General features: G+C 43.9%; 2 protein-coding genes across 2 annotated transcripts in view; both read left to right on the forward strand.

Moving 5' to 3' along the window:
* NOTCH3 (notch receptor 3) overlaps positions 1-14,701 on the forward strand; it is a 51,997-nt gene extending 37,296 nt beyond the window's left edge. The window contains exon 32 of the mRNA XM_021683304.1: positions 14,635-14,701. Within this exon, the coding sequence (XP_021538979.1) occupies positions 14,635-14,642 (8 nt within the window). The 3' untranslated portion in view covers positions 14,643-14,701. The remainder of the gene's footprint in view (positions 1-14,634) is intronic.
* LOC110574510 (olfactory receptor 10T2-like) lies at positions 14,657-15,731 on the forward strand. The gene is made up of 3 exons (XM_021683208.1): positions 14,657-14,670; positions 14,766-15,534; positions 15,615-15,731. Exons 1-3 carry the CDS (start codon positions 14,657-14,659, stop codon positions 15,729-15,731), a joined length of 900 nt encoding a protein of 299 aa, XP_021538883.1.
* The last annotated feature ends 3,246 nt before the right edge of the window (positions 15,732-18,977 follow it).

Genomic DNA, 18,977 nt, shown 5'->3' on the forward strand with positions numbered 1-18,977 from the left:
CTTCCTTCCTTCCTTCCTTCCTTCCTTCCTTCCTTCCTTCCTTCCTTCCTTCCTTCCTTCTTTCTTTCTTTCTTCTTTCTTCTTCTTTCTTTCTTTTCTGTCTTTCTTTCTCTATCATCTATCTATCTATCATCTATCTATCTATCTATCTATCTATGTATCATCTATTTATCATTTATCCATTCATTCATTTTTGTTCAGCTTTATGAGTTATAACTAACATATAATAAATATATTTTTAAAGGTTATTATTATTTTTATTTTATTTATTTCTTTTTTAAAAGATTTTATTTATTTATTTGTCAGAGAGAAAAAGAACAAGCAGGGGGAGTGACAGGCAGAGGGAGAAGCAGGCCCCCTACCGAGCAAGGAGCCTGACCCAGGACCCAATCCCAGGACCCTGGGATCATGACCCGAGCCGAAGGCAGATGCTCAACTGACTGAGCCATCCAGGCATCCCAAGATTTTTATTTATTTATTTGGGAGAGAGAGAGAGAAAGAGAGGGAGAGAACAAGCAGGGTGAGGGGCAGTGGAAGAAGCAGACTCTCTGTTGAGCAGGGAGCCCAATGCAGAGCTCGATCCCAGGACCCTGAGATCATGACCTAAGCAGAAGGCAGACGCTTAACCGACTGAGCCACCCAGGCTCATATAATAAAGTTAATCAATTTTAAGCGTAAAGCATGATGAGTTTTGACAAATGCATACAGTCATAAAACCACTACCACAATCACGTTTCCTCACATCCTTGTGTAGTCAATCCCCTCCCACACCTCTGGCTCTAGCAATCATGGATCCGCTGTCTGTCACTACAGTTTTGCCTTTTCTAGAGTTTCATACACATGGAATCATGTAGTGTGTTGCCTTTTGAATCTGGCTTTTAAAACTCAATGCTTTTGAGATTCATCCATGTTAATAGATACGTCAATCATTATGTGTATCACGTGTATTCCTTTTTATTGCTGACAACAGTATGCATGACGTGTGTTACAGATATGCAGCAATTGGCTTATCCATTTGTTAGTTTAGGGACATTTTGGTAATTTTCAATTTTGGGTGTTATGAATGAATTTGCTGTAAACATTCATTGGGTGGACATGTTTGCATTTCTCTTAGGCATTTTTCTTAGGAGTGAGATGGCTAAGTTTTATGGTGTTTGTCAACTTTATAAGAAACTATCCAACTGTTTTCTCAAATGGCTGTACCATTTTGCATTCCCACTGCGATGTATGAGAGTTCCAGGGGCTCCACATCTTCGTTAACACTTGATATTGTCAGTTTTTTTTTTTTTTAATGTTAGCTATTCTGGTGATATAGTGGTATTTCATTGTGTTTTTCATTTGTGTTTAATTTAAAAATAAGCACATCTCTTCATGTGCTCATTTGAGACTCATATCATCTTTGGTGAAGTATGTGTTCAGATCTTTTTCCCATTTAAACTTTTTTTTTTTTTTAGTTTTCAGTATAACATACTATAAAATTTACTTTGTGTGTGTGTACAGATCTGTGTTTTAACACATATGTAGATTTATGTCTAACCCCACCACTCCAAGAAACTTCCTCACTCTGTGCTTTTGTGGTCATGCCTTCCCACCAGTCCTAACCCTTGGCAACCATTGATCTGCTCTTCATCCCTTTAGTTTTGTCTTTTCAAAAAACAAAACAAAACAAAACAAAAAAAAGGAATCACATTTTCTGTAACCTTTTGAAATTTGCTTCTTTCGCTCAGCATAATGATCTTTGAGATCCATCTATGGTGTTGTGTATTCCAATAGTTTCCTCTTTCTCTTACTGAGTAATACTCCATCATCGCAAGGGTGTATTGCAATGTGCTTGACCATTTACTCATTGATGGACTTTTGTGTTGTTTCCAGGTTTTGGAAATTATGAGTAGAGCTGTTATAAACATTATGTGTACGGGTTTTTGAGTGGACACATGTTTTTATTTCCTAGCTTTTGGTGTCGTGACTAGGAACTTCTTGCCTTATTTCATGGGGCAGGACCTCAGGACGATATTGAATAGTAGTGGTGAAAGGAGACACCTTTGCCTTGTTTTACCTCTTAGGGGAAAACATTTAGTCTTTTTTTTTTTTTAAGATTTTATTTATTTATTTATTTGACAAAGAGAGAGTGAGCATGAGCACAAGTAGGGGGAGCAGGCAGAGGAAGAGGGAGAAGCAGGCTCCCACTGAGCAGGGAGCTGGATGTGGAGCCCGATCCCAGGACTCTGGGACCATGACCTGAGCCGAAGGTAGACACTTAACAGACTGAGCCACCCAGGCACCCCAAACATTTAGTCTTTAAGTAGAATGTTAGCGGTAGGTTTTTGTAGAAGCAGCACACCAAGTTGTGGCAATCCCTTCTATTTCTAGCTTGCTAACAGTTTTTATCGTGCATGGGTGTTGGATTTTGTCAAGTGCTTTTTCTGTGTCAATTGATACAGTTATATAATTCTCTTTCTTTTTTTCCTGCTTGTTAATATGGTGGATTACATTGATTGATATTTATTTATTTTTAAGATTTTATTTTATTTTAAAATTTTATTTTAAAAATTATTTATTTATTTATTTATTTATTTATATCACATGAGTGGGTGGGAGGGGCAGAGGGAGAAGGAGAGAGAGAACCTCAAGCAGACTCTGTGCTGAGTGTAGAGCCTGACTTGGGGCTGTTCTGTGCTTGGGATGATGACTCAAGTAGATGACATCATTGGGCTCCTTTATCCTCTGGCTTCCACTTGGTTTTGGCCAATGAGATGGAAGATTAGAGAATAGAATGTATATCTGGCTCCTCTCCTGCAGGGTAGCTGTGGTGCTCTCCATCTAGCTGCCCTTTGTGAGTCTGGGTAATTATTCCCTCTCCCTCTCCTTGGCCCTTCTGGGGCCAAGGGGTGGTAAAGTCTCTCTACCATTGCAAGTTCCAAGGTCCAGCAGCAGCCTTGCCTACAACCTGCCTTTCCTTTCTTTTTCTCTCTCTCTCTTTCTTTCTTTCATCTATTATCTATCTATCTATTATCTATCTATCATCTATCTATCTATCTATCATCTATCCATTCATTCACTTTTGTTCAACTTTATGAGGTATAACTAATATCCCACGACCCTGAGATCATGACCTGAGCTGAAACCAAGAGTCATATGCTCGACCGACTGAGCCACCCAGGTACCCCTTTAAGATTTTATTTTAAATAATCTCTACACCCAATGTGGGGCTCAAACTCACAACCCTGAGATCAAGAGTTGCATGCTCTACCAACTGAGCCAGTCAGGCACCCCACATTGATTGACTTTTAAATTGAGACATACTATAAAATTCACTACTCACCATTTAAACATAAATTCATACATTCACCATTTAAACATGTACAGTTCTGTGGATTATAGTATATTCACATGGTTGTGCACTCACCTTCACTGTCCAATTCCAGTTTTCTCATTGCTTTCTGAAGGAGAGAATATTTGGAGGTCATCACGCTGGAATTTTTGCTGACATCACTCCTCATGTTGATTGACTTTTGATTGTTGGTATTATGGGTCTGGCCTTCGGAGGGAATGACTGATGTAGAGTGTAGATTTGGGGAGTTTTGGCATGGAGATGGTATTTACCTCCATATGATTGTACTGATCAGCTAGGGAGAGAGGAGAGAGTCAAGATGGAAGCCTGGACAGCTGCAGTGTCAGGATTGGGGAAGAGAAGGAGACTGGGAAGGAGTGGTTCAAGACCAAGGGGGAAAACCACGTGTAGTAGATGCCGTCAGTATCCCCTGTCCATATCGCCTTGCTCTGACCACGTCAGTGCACATCAGCCTGACTTCCAACAGCCTGTGCTCACGTCTGTCTGAGGGCTTTCTCTGCTCTCTACTCCCATGTGCAGTGGGCCAGGATTACTGGGGAATTAACGCCCCCAGGATCAGCCCTCGACAATGACCAGCTGGGTTTGGTGTCTACATACCTCAGCTCTCCCACCCCTCTGAAGTGAATGTTATAGGCTGTATCAACAGAGAGAATGAACCCCAGCTGCCACAGTGAGAGCTTGCTTGAGAACACATGCTTTAGTAGCTGGTTTTCCTTTCTTTTCTCCTTTCTCCACTCCCCTACTTGTGTTTTCTGGGCTCGCCTCCCAAATTAACTTACCTCCATTGAAATCCTTGTCACAGAGTCTGCTTTTGGGGGAACCCAAACTATGACCGGAGCTGTTGGTCTAAAGCAGGTACGCAAAATCATGAGACTGTGCTCATGTATACTCATGAAATTTTACTCATGAGATTAAATGTCTCACTAGGACTCCCATATTCATTGCAGCTCTATTCACAATAGCCAAACATAGAAACAACCTAAATGTCAATCAATAGATGAATGGATACATATGTGTGTGTACGTATATATACGTTGCATATACAATATACATCGTTTATGGTGTTACGTGTGTATGTGTATGTGTGTGTACACACTCACACACCATGGGATGTTATTCAGCCACAAGAAAGAAGGAAGTCATGCCCTATATGACAACTTGGATGAACCATTATGCTAAGTGAGATAACTCAGAGAAGGACAAATACTGTGTGATATCACTTATATGTGGAATCTAAAGCAGCCAAACTCAGAAAAACAGAGAATAGAGTAGTGGTTACCAGGAGTTGGAAGGTGGGGGAAATGGGGAGATATTGGTCAAAGGGCACAAACTTCCAGTTATAAGATTAACAAGTTCTGAGGATCTAATGTACAGCATGGTGATTATAGTTAATAATACTGTATTATATACTTGAAAGTCGCTAAGAGAGTAGATCTTAAATGGTCTCACCACAAAAAAAGGAATGGTAATTATGTGATGGGCTGGAGGTGTTGTTTAACACTTTGGCGGTAATCATTTTGCAATATATAAATGTATCAAATCAACAGGTAGTACACCTTAAACTTACACAATGTTATATGTCATTTATATCCCAATAAAGCTGGGGAAATTTAAAATAAAACCAAATTTCTCAGCTAGAGAGACAGAAGAGGGTCTAGGACTGAACTCTGGGGAGTTTTTAATTTTAGGAGCTGTGAGAGAAAGAGACTGAGAAAGGGTGGTGTATGGAGGTGGAGAAAAAGCAGATGCCCTGGAAAGCAAGAGAGCAGCCATGGCAAGGAGGGAATTCATCATTTGGGTCTGAAGCTCCTGGAAGGTGGAGTAGGATGAGGACAGTTCCAGGGAGCTCACAGGCTAGGGGCAGACACACAAGGACACAGACAGTATGAAGAGGAAACCCAGGATGTCTGGGAGTGCAGATGCTGCAGGTAACTTGGAGTGATCAGGGAATCACAGAGATGTGTCTTTCAGGAGGAGTAGGAATTTGCAGGAAGCTAGGAGGAGGGGAAAAGAAATTCCTGAGAGAATAGCGTGGGGGGTGGGGTGGGGAAAGGATGTAAAACAACATGGAAATCTCAGAGGAAGGGTCAGCAGGTTGGAATGGCTGTGTCTGTACCTCACTTCCTTATTATTAATTGGATAAATGGATGTATGTCGACAACCGACAGAATGGGAGAAGATATTTGCAAATGACATATCAGATAAAGGACTGGTATCCAAAATCTATAAAGAACTCATCAAACTCAACACCCAAAGAACAAAGAATCCAATCAAGAAATGGGCAGAAGACATGAACAGACATTTTCCCAAAGAAGACATCCAAATGGCCAACAGACACATGAAAAAGTGCTCAATATCGCTCGGCATCAGGGAAATCCAAATCAGAACCTCAGTGAGATACCACCTCACACCAGTCAGAATGGCTAAAATTAACAAGTCAGGAAATGACAGATGTTGGCGGGGAGGCAGAGAAAGGGGAACCCTCCTACACTGTTGGTGGGAATGCAAGCTGGTGCAGCCACTCTGGAAAACCGTATGGAGGTTCCTCAAAAAGTTGAAAATAGAGCTACCATATGATCCAGCAATTGCACTACTGGGTATTTACCCCAAAGATACAAAAGTAGGGATCCGAAAGGGTATGTGCACCCCGATGTTTATAGCAGCAATGTCCACAATAGCCAAACTGTGGAAAGAGCCAAGATGTCCATCGACAGATGAATGGATAAAGAAGATGTGGTATATATATACCATGGAATATTATGCAGCCATCAAAAGGAATGAGATCTTGCCATTTGCAACGACGTGGATGGAACTGGAGGCTATTATGTTGAGCGAAATAAGTCAAACAGAGAAAGACATGTATCATATGACCTCACTGATATGAGGAATTCTTAATCTCAGGAAACAAACTGAGGGTTGCTGGAGTGGGGGGTGGGGTGGGAGGGATGGGGTGACTGGGTGATAGACACTAGGGAGGGTATGTGCTCTGGTAAGCGCTGTGAATTGTGCAAGACTGTTGAATCTCAGATCTGTACCTCTGAAACAAATAATGCAATATATGTTAAGAAAAAAAAGAAGAAGAAGAAGAAGAAGGTAGCAGGAGGGGAAGAATGAAGGGGGGAAATCGGAGGGGTAGACGAACCATGAGAGACGATGGACTCTGAAAAACAAACTGAGGGTTCTAGAGGGGAGGGGGGTGGGAGGATGGGTTAGCCTGGTGATGGGTATCGAGGAGGGCACATTCTGCATGGAGCACTGGGTGTTATGCACAAACAATGAATCATGGAACACTACATCTAAAACTAATGATGTAATGTATGGGGATAATATAAGAATTAAAAAATTAAAAAAAAATGGATGTATGTCAGTTTGCATGGAACAATGGCTGGATTTGGAACTAGAGAAGATAGCAGGGGCCAGCTCACAAGGGTCCTGAATGTGAAAATGGGGAATTTTAAACATTACTCTGGGGGCAATGGGGAGCCACAGAGGTCTCTGAGTAGAGAGGGGACACAGCCAAAGCCTTCTATTCTGGTGGCCAATACAGAGGATGGACTGGAGGGAGGTGGCGCTGCAGGCTTTTGCCAGGTGAGAATGATGCACTTGAGTTAGGGTGCGGCTGGGGCGGGGGGTAGTATAGAAAAGGAGGAAGGACAGAGAAAATATTTCACTATTAATTCTGGGGAGAGTAGAGAGAGGGATTGAGGGGGCTGGGGTCACTATGAGAAGTTAAGCCTGGGCAACATTTGTATAACATCAAGTGATCCACTTCTTCCTTCCACCCCTGGGAGCAGGGAGTGTGTGTGCCTGTGTGTGTGTGTGTGTGTGTGTGTATGTGCATGCACGTGCACACACACACGCATCTTCCTCGGGGCAGCAGCCTTGCCCAGCACACAGTGAGCACTGATGGGTACTGGGGAGCACGGATGGAGTGAGGAGTGTGTTTGTGATCTCCACCACAAAAATAAATCATAATTAGTTCTTCCCCCACTTTTTGCCATCGGAGCCTGGGGGCTGGGGAAGCAGACCCTGGGGTCTCTAGTTTCCAGTAGGGAGAAAATCTGCAGGGCATCACCAGCCTGAGCGCTGGGGTGCTTGTTAGTGGCTGGGAAGCCCCTGGGACAGGAGCTCTGGGGACCCCCTGCATAACAGGATCTGGGTCCTCAGCCCCTCCCTTCACAGGCTGTGAGCAGAGAGTGATGCAGGCAGGCACTGTGGGAACCTCCCTTGGCCATGGTGAGTATGGATTCAGAGACTTTGCAAGGCAGAAGCCACTCCAGCCCATCCCTGGCCCTATGGGTGAAATCTGAAAATGAGTCAGGGGAGAGAGAAATGCCAGAGTGACTGAGTGTTAACCTGAAAACAGCCAACGGTGATGGGCTTGGATGGCATTTGCCCTAAAGGTGTTCAGTTCTGTTTTCTGTGGATGGCAAAATGTAGAGTGGAAGAGAATATGACATCTGCCCAGGAAGGGAAGGAGAGACCTCTGGGGGAACCTCAAGGAGAACCCTCCAAAGCCACAGACGCTCACTCGTACACAGAATGATAGTATGCACAAGTGTGCTAGCAGACCGTGGGGCCGTGGTCTGAGCACATGGGGTGTGAAATGCACACGTGTGTCCTGCAAGCAACACACACACATGCACACACACATACCCTGAAGTTTCATGGGCGCAAATGCACACATTTATATAGCAGTGAGGGCTCAAAGGTGGTGGGGAAAGGGCTCCTGTTATTTATTTATTTTATTTTGGGGGGGGGATTCCCAAAGAAAAGGAAGAGGAAGGGGAAAGACTCTAGATCCTAATCCCATGTGCTCCTGTCTGTCACCCTCACCATGAAGGTGGCATTGGGCAGAGCTCCAGAACTCACCATCCATGAGCTCCTCCTAACTCCCTCTCCAAGAAGCAGCTGGCCTGGAGTTTTTTCTGTGGCTGCAATTTTCTCAGGTTTCAGGTATGCAAATAAGTTACTTTCTAGTCCTGCAACCTGATTTCGTTTGATTAAGCACTCTCACCTGTCACATTTGGAAAGCGAAATTTGGACGTGTTGAGGCAAAAAGTCACAGCTTCTCAGCTGTTGTAGGGTTAAGTTTCAGCCACGTTCAAGGTTTCCTGCTTTCTTCTTCCCCCTCTGGGGTGGGGTGCTGGGGGTTGGAGCAGATGGAGAGGGGCCTCCTGTCTGTATGCGTCCCTCACGCTCAGCTCAGCCTGTGTGTGCCCCCTGCATCCAACCTGTCAGGAAGTCCAGTGGGCTCCACCTGCACACCTGTCCAGAATTGGCCACCTCTCACTGCCTCCATGGCCCTCGCCCTGGTCCAGCTCCCATCATCCCTCACCCTGGATCAGCTCAGCCACCTCCTCCTTGGTCTTCCGACTTTTACCTGTGTCCCCCCACCACACTCTGTTCTCCCTTAACAGTCAGAGGGTGCCTGGGAAAACCTGAGTCGGGTCACATCCCTCCCCTGCTCAGAATCCTCCATCGGCCGCACACCACTTGGCATAAGAGCTGAAGTCAGCCCTGTGACCACAAGACCCTAGCAACATGCCCCTGTCACTCGTGTGGCCTCACCTCCTTTCCCCCTCTTGCTCCCTCTATCACTCTGTTCCTCCTGGCTCTTCCTGTTCCAGGCCCAGCCCAGCCCCAGAGCCTTTGCACGGGCTGATGCCTCTCCCTGGTCTTCCCTCACATATCCTCTGGGCTGATTTTAAAAATTTCTTTCAAGTGCGAATTTGGGGGCCACGGCTGCCCTGCTGAAGCCACCCTGGCCTGTCCCCAGCTGTAGAGGTGAGATCTGAAAAGGAAGGAAGGAAGGAAGGAAGGAAGGGGAGGATTCCCGAGGGACTGACCATCCTACATGGAACACTTCCCCTCAAGGAGTCTCTAAGTACTCTGCTTTTTCTTTCCTGCAGTACTTCTCTTCTAACGTACAGGCTCACTTGTTTAAGTTTTCAAGTGTGTTGCTTATTGCCCAACACCCTCCCTCTAGAACCTTCTGCTCCTCCAAGGCTGGGATCTCTGCCTCCTGTTTAGCTCCCTGCTGGGTCTACAGCAGCACCTGGCTCAGAGCAGATACTCAGTGAACATGAGCAGGATGAAAGGTGAGCCTGTAAAACAGCCCTTAAGGCATAGCATCCGGAGACACCCTTGGCTTCAAATCCTGGCACCATGCCTGCAAGAATGTGAGCAGATTATCCCCCTAGACCCTGCTTCCCCAGAGGTGCAAAGGCTCGCAAGGAGTCCGAGACCAAAAGGGTCATAGCACTGTTCCGGGAATCTTTTTTTTTTAAAGATTTTATTTATTTATTTGAGACAGAGAGAATGAGAGGGAGGAGGGTCAGAGGGAGAAGCAGACTCCCTGCCGAGCAGGGAGCCCGATGCGGGACTCGATCCAGGGACTCCAGGATCATGACCTGAGCCGAAGGCAGTCGCTTAACCAACTGAGCCACCCAGGCGCCCCTGTTCCAGGAATCTTAACTGACTATTATCCATGAGCTCACAGGATCAATTTCAACTCTCACAGATGAGGTGCGGAGGCGTCAAACCAGCGGCCCTCGGTCACACTACCTTGAGTGAGTGAAGGCACCAACATTCAAGTTCAGACTTGTCTGATTCTGGGGCTCATCCCTGTTGTTCCTGCAGGTCACTGAAGGACTGCCTTGAGCACAGGACTTCTGCCCTAGGTAATGGGGATTTTTTTTTGTCAGATAGTGACCTCCCCATCACTGGAGGCATGCAAGTAGAGGCTGTATAATTGCAGTAGAGGAGACTCCTACACTGAGCATATATTGAGGGGGGTGGTTTCCTTTTCAATCCCCTTCTTTAAGATGCCCAAGATGGGCTGGCTTACTGTTGGAGGAAGCTTGTTTTAATACCATGAAGGGCCCCTTCCCTATATGGCAGCTAACAGTTGGGAGTCCATCAGCCTGGTTTTGACTTCTCCCTCTAAAAAGCATCAGCTCACTTTGGAAGGTTCCTCTAACTCCCTTATGTCCTCATACTTAGCTTCCTATGATCTTCCTAAAAAGTCCGCCTCATGGTTTATCAAGAAGCCTTGTCACCTACTGATTTGTAGTTTTTACTAAACCTTTGCTGTTCAGGTCACATGTTGAAAAATGTTAATCAGAAATGGTGTTAGCATATTTTACATTCAGAAAGGAACCTCTTTATCTCTACCCTTAGCTTCCCCTGTCAAAATCAGATTGATTAAACTCCTTGAAGAATAATACAAAAATTTACCAAGAAAAGAAAAATCCCTCTAAGAAATTTTTGTTTCTTTTACTTATAAAAATTCCTACTTGAGGTAGAAAATTTGGGACATACAAGAAAAAAAAAAAAAGAACATGTTCATATGTAGTCAGAATCTTACTGTCTTGTTTTCCATTTTTTGCAAAACACATAAATAAGAATTCTCATTTTATCAATTACTCTTTTTTTTTAGATTTTATTTATTTATTTGAAAGAGAGAGTGAGCTAGAGGGAGAACATGAGCAGAGGGTGGGGGAGAAGCAGACTCCCTGCTGAGCAGGAAGCCCCACATGGGGCTCGATCCCAGGACGCTGGGATCATGACCTGAGCCAAAGGCAGTCGCTTAACCAACTGAGCCACTCAGATGCCCTTCAATTACACTTTTTAAATTTTTATTTATTTATTTTTAAAGATTTTATTTATTTATTTGACAGAGAGAGACACAACGGGAGAGGGAACACAAGCAGGGGGAGAGGGAAAGGGAGAAGCAGGCTTCCCATTGAGCAGGGAGCCCGATGTGGGGCTCGATCCCAGGACCCCGGGATCATGACCTGAGCCAAAGGCAGATGCCTAATGACTAAGCCACCCAGGCGCCCCAATTACTCTTTTTTTCAAAAAGATTTTGTCTATTTATTTGTCAGAGAGAGAGCACAGGCAGGGGGAGTGGCAGGCAGAGGGGGAAGCAGGCTCCCTGCTGAGTGAGGAGCCCAATGTGGGCAGGACCTGGAATCATGACCCGGGCTGAAGGCAGACGCTTAACCAACTGAGCCACCCAGGCATCCTGTTATCAATTATACTTAAAAAAATTTTTTTAAATTTAAATTTTATTTTTAAAGATTTTATTTATTTATTTGACAGAGAGAGACAGAGAGAGCGCACAAGCAGGGGGAGCGGCAGGCAGAGGGAGAGGGAGAAGCAGGCTCCCTGCTGAGCAGAGAGCCCTGTGTGGGACTGGATTCCAAGGCCCTGGGATCATGACCTGAGCCGAAGGCAGACACTTAACCGACTGAGCCACCCAGGCACCGCATTAAAAGATTTTATTTTTAAGTCACCTCTACATGGAATGTGGGGCTCAAACTCATGACCCTGAGATCAAGAGTCAAGAGCTCCATGGATTGAGCCAGCCAGGTGCCCCAAGTTATTGATTCTTCTTCTTCTTCTTCTTTTTTTTTAGAGAGAGAGAGTGACTGCGAGTGCCTGCATGTGAGTGGGGGGGAGCAGAGGGAGAGAGAAGTTTCAGTTGTACGACATATAATAATTCAGTGTTATTATATATGGCAACATGATCACCATCATACATAGTTACAAATTCTTTTTCTTGTGATAAGAACTTTTAAGATGTATTCTCCAGCAACTTTCAAATACCCATTACAGAATTATCAACTATGTTCACCATGCTGGACTTTATATCCCATGACTTACTTATCTTAAACTGGAAGTTTTCATTTTCTTCTTAATGATTTGTAAGAGCTAAACATATTTTAGGGTCACAACCTTTTCTAGTTTGTGATTTGCCTATACATTTGTTTCAATTTAACAATGCTTTGTGATATTTGGAAATTACATTTTTTTAATGGTCATATCTAGTTACTTCATGAAGTCTTCCAGGTCATTGAGTTTCTATTATTCTCACTCTATAAAGGCTCTGATGTTCTCTCTGATACTATTTAATTTGCAGTAAAGGGGCTTCCTTTAGACACATGCGTCTCTGCCCAGTGTGCATTTTCTCAGATCTAGATTTCTTAAGTGGAGTCCAAGATTCTTGGTTTTTGAGTTTCATTTTGCTTTAGTTTCTGCAGATTTCACATTAGACTTTGCTTTTATCATAGCACAAATTCCTCAGAGGATCTCTTTGGAGTTTCCCTAAGTTGAATATTGTTTTAGTTTTACTTGTCTACAGTCTGAGGACCAGATCTGGCCCGCTGCCTGTTTTTGTAAATAAAGTTTTATTGAAACAGCCATGCACACTTGTTTGTACATTGTCTATGGCTGCTTTCACACTAGAATGGCAGAGTTGAGCAGTTATGGCAGAGATCGTGCAGCCCACGAAGTCTAAAATATTCACTATCTGGGCCTTTACAGAAAACTTTTTCACCCCTGTGCTCGATTGACATGGATGCCTGTTCCTTCCTTCCCTCACCATCTTTTCCCTCCTGTTAAGTTCGTCGATGGTCCTGACTCATCTTTTCTTCATAACCAGAATATCGATCAAGAACATTTTTGTTGTTTTTCTCTATTATATCTTCAGAACTAAAATCTAAAATTTATGTTTCCTAAATTAAAATTTCAGCAAACTTCCAAAAACATTTAAATGATTATTCTCAATTTCTATGGCCCCGTTGTTGTGGATGAGAATTGTCAGGTGTACAGCCATTCATTTTTTTCTCCTCTTAGAAGTCACTGGCTTGCAGGTTACCCAAAGTGCCACTAGGTGGCTCCTAAATCAGTACTGTCCTCTCCACTCTCCTTCCCACCTGCCTTGTCTGAGTTGGTATTTGAGGAACTCAAGACTGAGTTTTGCTTATCTATGCCAATGAACTCTTGATCAGCAGGGAAAGATGGCATTGGGGGGCATTTTCCTTAAAAAAAGTCCCATGTTCCAAGTGAGTGCAAAATACTCTGAGGAAAATTTCAATATAGGTATTTTTTTTTCTGAGCTAGTAGGTTAATCCATCATAAAACAATTAAGCTATCACCAATCCAGGATTTCTACTGAAGCCTCATCATTTGAATTAAAATGGTCAATAATTTCAGAGTCATTTCCCATTTAATTAACACATGTAGCCATTAGCACAATGCCTAGGGTCCACAATACTACTGGGTGGGGGTGGGGGGCCATGAAATTGTGTTAATTTCTCAGATCAGAAGAAATAAATAAGCTTTGAGGGTTGAAGAATATATTCATCTTTATATCAACACAGTCCTCTAACATACACATTTAAAATGTTATAATATTTAAATTATTTTAAATAAAATTTAGATTTTATTTGATTCAATAAACTTTATTTGAATACAATTTAAATAAAAATAAAAAAAATTTTATGGGGAAGGCAGAAGTGCCTAGGGCCCGTAGAAGTCATGATATAGCCCTAGTATTCAGATTCCTAAAGGTGTTGCTTTGTTCATTGCAGATATCACTGTTACAGGCTTTGTCTTTCTGGGGTGTTTTTTTCACACGGACTGCAGCAGACCTTGTAAATTCCTCTCCCACATCCACTTGACCCTTATATGTTTTTTTCTCATCAGATGGGGACTTTGAATTCCCTGTACATGTCAAGTGGGAATTACTGGGAAATTCATGCCTCCTGGTAGAAACTTTTAAAATTTTTTAAAAAAATTTATTTTAAGTAGGCTCCATGCCCAACATGGGGCTTGAACTCATGACCCCTGAGATCAAGGGTTGCATGCCCTACTGACTGAGCCAGCCAGGCATGCCCCTCCTGGTAGAGACTCTTAAGCAATGACCATTTTACTCTCTGTTTTTTTTTTTAAGAGTCTGGCTCTTTTAGATTCCACCTATGAGGGATATCATACTGTATTTGTCTTTCCTTATCTGACTAATCTCACTTAGCATCATGTCCTCAAGATCTAGCCACGTTTAGTTGCCCACGGCAGGATTTGCTTCTTTCCCAAGGCTGATTAATATTCCATTGTGTGTATATAGCCCTTCTCCTCCTTCTCCTTCCTCTCCTCCTCCTCCTTGTTCTTTTTAAATAATCTCTACACCAAACATGGGCTTGAACTCGCCACCCCAAGAGTCGCATGCTGTACCAGTGAACCAGCCAGGTGCCCCATACCACATCTTTATTTGTTCATCCATTGACTGACACAGGTTGTTTCCATATCTGTGATTTTCTTGTCTATTGAAGAGACACTGGCTAGCTGGGTGATATTTAGGAAAACAAGTGACATAATTTTTGAGTCTCTTTCCTTTTTTGTAAAACAGGGATGATTTCCTACCCTACCGGTACCAGATGCATGGCAGATTCGTTATGAAATTGTCCCATTCCATTTACTCTGTCCTCTCCTCTCAGGCTCCTGAGAAGCAGCAGGAAAATGTCACCTGGCTGGTGACTAAGTTTGTGCTGGTGGGTTTCTCCAACCTCCCAGATCTGAGAACTACCCTCTTCGGGCTGTTCTTTCTCACATACCTGGTCACCCTCAGTGGCAACATCACCATCATCACCATCATCCAGGTGGATCGGACCCTTCACACTCCTATGTACGGCTTCCTGGCGGTGCTGTCCCTCTCCGAGACCTCCTACATGCTAGTCACCATCCCCAACATGCTGGCTCATCTGCTCATGGAGAGCCAGGCCATCTCCATCCCCGGCTGTCGGGCTCAGATGTTCTTCTTCCTGGGCCTGGGATGCAGCCACTGCTTCCTCCTTACCCTGATGGGTTATGACCGCTATGTGGCCATCTGCCACCCCCTGCGGTACTCGGTGATGATGAGACCCACAGTTTGCCTCTGCCTGGGAGCCCTGGTTTTCTGCTCCGGCTTCTCGGTGGCCTCGATTGAGACCAGCATGATCTTCTCCTCGCCTTTCTGCGGCAGCGACCGCGTGGAGCACTTTTTCTGTGACATCGCCCCGGTCCTGAAGCTCAGCTGCTCCGAGAGTGCCGGCAAAGCTCTGGCCATCTTCTTCCTGAGCGTCCTCGTGGTGCTGGTCTCCTTCCTCCTCATCCTCCTCTCCTACGCCTTCATCGTGGCCGCCGTCGTGAGGATCCCCTCCGCAGCCGGCCGGCGCAAGGCCTTCTCCACCTGCGCGGCCCACCTCACCGTGGTCATTGTGCATTTTGGCTGCGCCTCCGTCATCTACCTGCGGCCCGAGTCCGGGGGAAGGCCTGACAAGGACCGCCTGGTGGCTGTGTTCTACACGGTGGTGACGCCGCTGCTGAACCCCGTGGTGTACACCCTGCGCAACAAGGAGGTGAGGGTGGCTCTGAGGAGGACCCTGGCGCGGAGCCGCGGGATTTTTAAATAGACACTTGATCCACATTCCCCTTCTAGCTTTTTCATGAACGCATGTTCCGCCTGACGCTCAGTTTCCCCCCCTTGGAAAATAGGGGCCGCTCGCATACCCTTGAATCAAATAGCCTCTTCAATGAAGCAGTTGACAGTGGCTGAGACCCACCATAAAGTCCAGAAAGGCTGCCTCTTCCTTTGGTCTTTGTGTCTTTGACTTTGCGGGGATGCACCGCCCTCTGCAGTGCAGATGGTCACCTGCAGGTGGCGCCACGAACCCTGCCAAGCTTTGGTGGGCGGAGCAGGGTAGTGTTGGCAGCGAGCAGGGAGGGCTGCTTCCTCCTTACCCTGCTGGGTTAGGACCGCGTAGCCTTCTGCCATCCCCGGCGGTACTCGAGAGACCCATACATAGTTCACCTCTGACCGGGAGCCCTGGTTTTCTGCTCCGGGGTTCTCGATGGCCTTGAACCAGCAGCCCCAGACTGTCTTTGTTCTTCTTGTCAGAATCACATCCTTAAATGTAGTGGGAGGAGACAAACAATAAACAAGATCTTCTTAGTGATAAGTATTTGGAAAAAATAGAGTGTCATGATGATTAGAGTTGATTTCTTGATGATTTTCTAGGAAAGTAGGGGGATTTAATAAATCATTGTGGTAAAACTTTTGTCATTTTAACCATTAACGTTTTTATTATTGAGTTTTATACATTCTTTGTCTATTTTGGATGACAGTCCTTTATCAGATATGTTTTTAAAAAGTTTTTAGTTAATTCCAGTTATTTAACATACAGTGTTATATTAGTTTCAGGTGTGCAATGTAGTGATTTAACACTTCCACGCGTCACCCGGTGCTCATCATGACAGGTGCACTCATTCATCCCCATCACCTCCTTAACCTATCCCGCCACTCACCTCCCCTCTGGCAACCACCAGTTTGTTCTTTTTAAAATTTTTATTTATTTTCATTTTTAAAAGATATTTTATTTATTCTTTTTATCAGAGAGAGCGAGCGAGCGAGAAAGAAAGAGAGCACAAGCAGGGGGAGTGGCAGGCAGAGGGCGAAGCAGGCTCCCCCCGAGTGAAGAGCCCAATGTGGGGCTCGATCCCAGGGCCCTGAGCCAAAGGGAGACACTCAACCAACTGACCCATCCAGGCATCCCTAATTTGTTCTTTATAATTAAGAGTCTGTTTCTTGATTTCTCTTTCTCTTATTTTTCTCCCTTTGTTTGTTTTGTTTTGCTTCTTAAATTCCACATGAGTGAAATCATATGGCCATTTGTCTTTCTCTGATTTTACTTAGCATTATACTCTCTAGCTCCAGCCACATCGTTGCAAATGGTAAGATTTCATCCTTTTTTATGGCTGAATCATATTCCATTGTTTATATATACTACCTCTTCTTTATCCATTCACCAATCGATGGACACTTGGGCCACTTCCATCATATCAGATATGTCTTTTGCAAATATTTTCTCCCAGTCTATGGCTTGTCTTCCCATTCTCTTGACACTCTATTTTTTCCAAATATTTATCGCTAAGATGATCTTATTGTTTATTGTTTGTCTCCTCCCACTACAGTGTAAGATCCACAAAAACCTTTCTGTTTTCTTCTCTGCTGTATTTCCAGTGCATAGTATGGTGCCTGGTGTTTTGGATACACCTGACAAATATTTGTTGAGTGAATGAATGAATAACAACTCATAACATTTTTAGTTTGTTTTATTCTTAGTGAAAATGGTATTAAGCTGGTTTAAATTCTCCCATCTTTTTTTTTTTAAAGATTTTATTTATTTGAGAGAGAGAGTGAGAGCAAGAGAGGAGCACTAGCAGTGGGGAAGGGCAGAGGGAGAGGAAGAAGCAGACTCCTCACTGAATAGGAAGCTGGATGCAGGGCTCGACCCCAGGACCCTGAGATCATGACCTGAGTTGAAGTCAGACACTTAACTAAACTGAGCCACCCAGGTGCCCCTCTTCATCTTTTTTTGACTCAATTTCAAATTATCACCATTTTAATCTTCAGAATTAAGAATAATAGTCATTTACAACTGTGTGAGATGATTTCCACCATTTAACCATATTAAAGAGTACAATTCAGTGGCATTAATTATGTTCGCAATTTTTTGCAACTGTCACCACAGAAGCAATGACTCTTCATTCCTCCCTACTCCCAGCCTCTGGTAACCTCAAACCTACTTTCTGTCTCTATAAATTTGCCTATTCTAGATATTTCACATAAGTGGAATCATATAATATTTATACTTTTATGTCTGGCTTATTCATTTAGCATAATGTTTTTAAAGATTTTTAAATTTTATTTTAGAAAGAGAGAGAGCAAGTGAGGGGAGAGGCAGAGGAAGAGGAAGAGAGAAAACCCCAAGTAGGCTCCTGGATGAGCCCAGAGCCTGATGTGGGGCTCCACCCCACAACTCCGAGATCATGACCCCAGCTGAAATCAAGAGTTGGGCGCTTAACTGACTGAGCCACCCAGGCGCTCCTCATTTAGCATAATTTTTAAAAGTTTTTTTTTCATTTATTTGAGGGAGAGAGAGAGAGAGAGAGGGCATTAGTGGGTGGGGGAGGGACAGAGAGAGAGGGAGAAGCAGACTTCCACTGAGCAGGGAGCCCAAGGTGGGGCTCGATCCCAGGACCCTGGGATCATGACTTGTGCCAAAGGCAGATGCTTAACCTACTGAGCCATCCAGGCGCCCCTAGCATAATGTTTTGAAGGTTTGTCCAAAATGTAACATATGCCAGAACTTCATTCCTTTCCATGGCTGAATAATATTCTATTGTATGGATGGATCACCCTCTGTTCATCTATTCACTTGTTAATGGATATTTGGTTTATTTCCATCTTTCAGCTATTGTGAACAGTGCTGCTATGAACATTCTTGTATAAGTATCTGAGTCCTTGTTTTGAATCCCTTTGGGTATGCATCTAGGACTGGAATTGCTGGATCATAAGGTAATTCTATGTTAACTTTTTGAGGAATTAACAAATTGTTTTCCATTGAGTCTGCACCATTTGACTTTCCCACCTGTAGAGAACAAGGGTTCCAGTTTCTCCTCATTCTTGCCAAAATTTATTTTCCATTTTTAAAAATTATAGCCATCCTAGTATATGTGAAATGGCTTAGTGATTCACTTTTGTCTAATTAAACACTGATGATGGATTGAAATCATCCCAAGTATCTTGTCTGACCACTGTGGGATGAAATAAGAAATCAGTGACAGGAGGAAAACTGGACACTTTCCAAATATGTAGCAATTAAACAATACCCTCTTAAACAATGGGATCAAAGGAGAAATTACAAGTTAAATTGGAAAATAGTTTGAGATGGATGAACATGAAAACACAGCATACCAAAACTTCGGGATACAGCAAAAGCAGTGCTCAGAGGGAAATTCA

The sequence above is a fragment of the Neomonachus schauinslandi genome, chromosome 1 (assembly GCF_002201575.2).
Source record: "Neomonachus schauinslandi chromosome 1, ASM220157v2, whole genome shotgun sequence".
Lineage (NCBI taxonomy): Eukaryota > Metazoa > Chordata > Mammalia > Carnivora > Phocidae > Neomonachus > Neomonachus schauinslandi.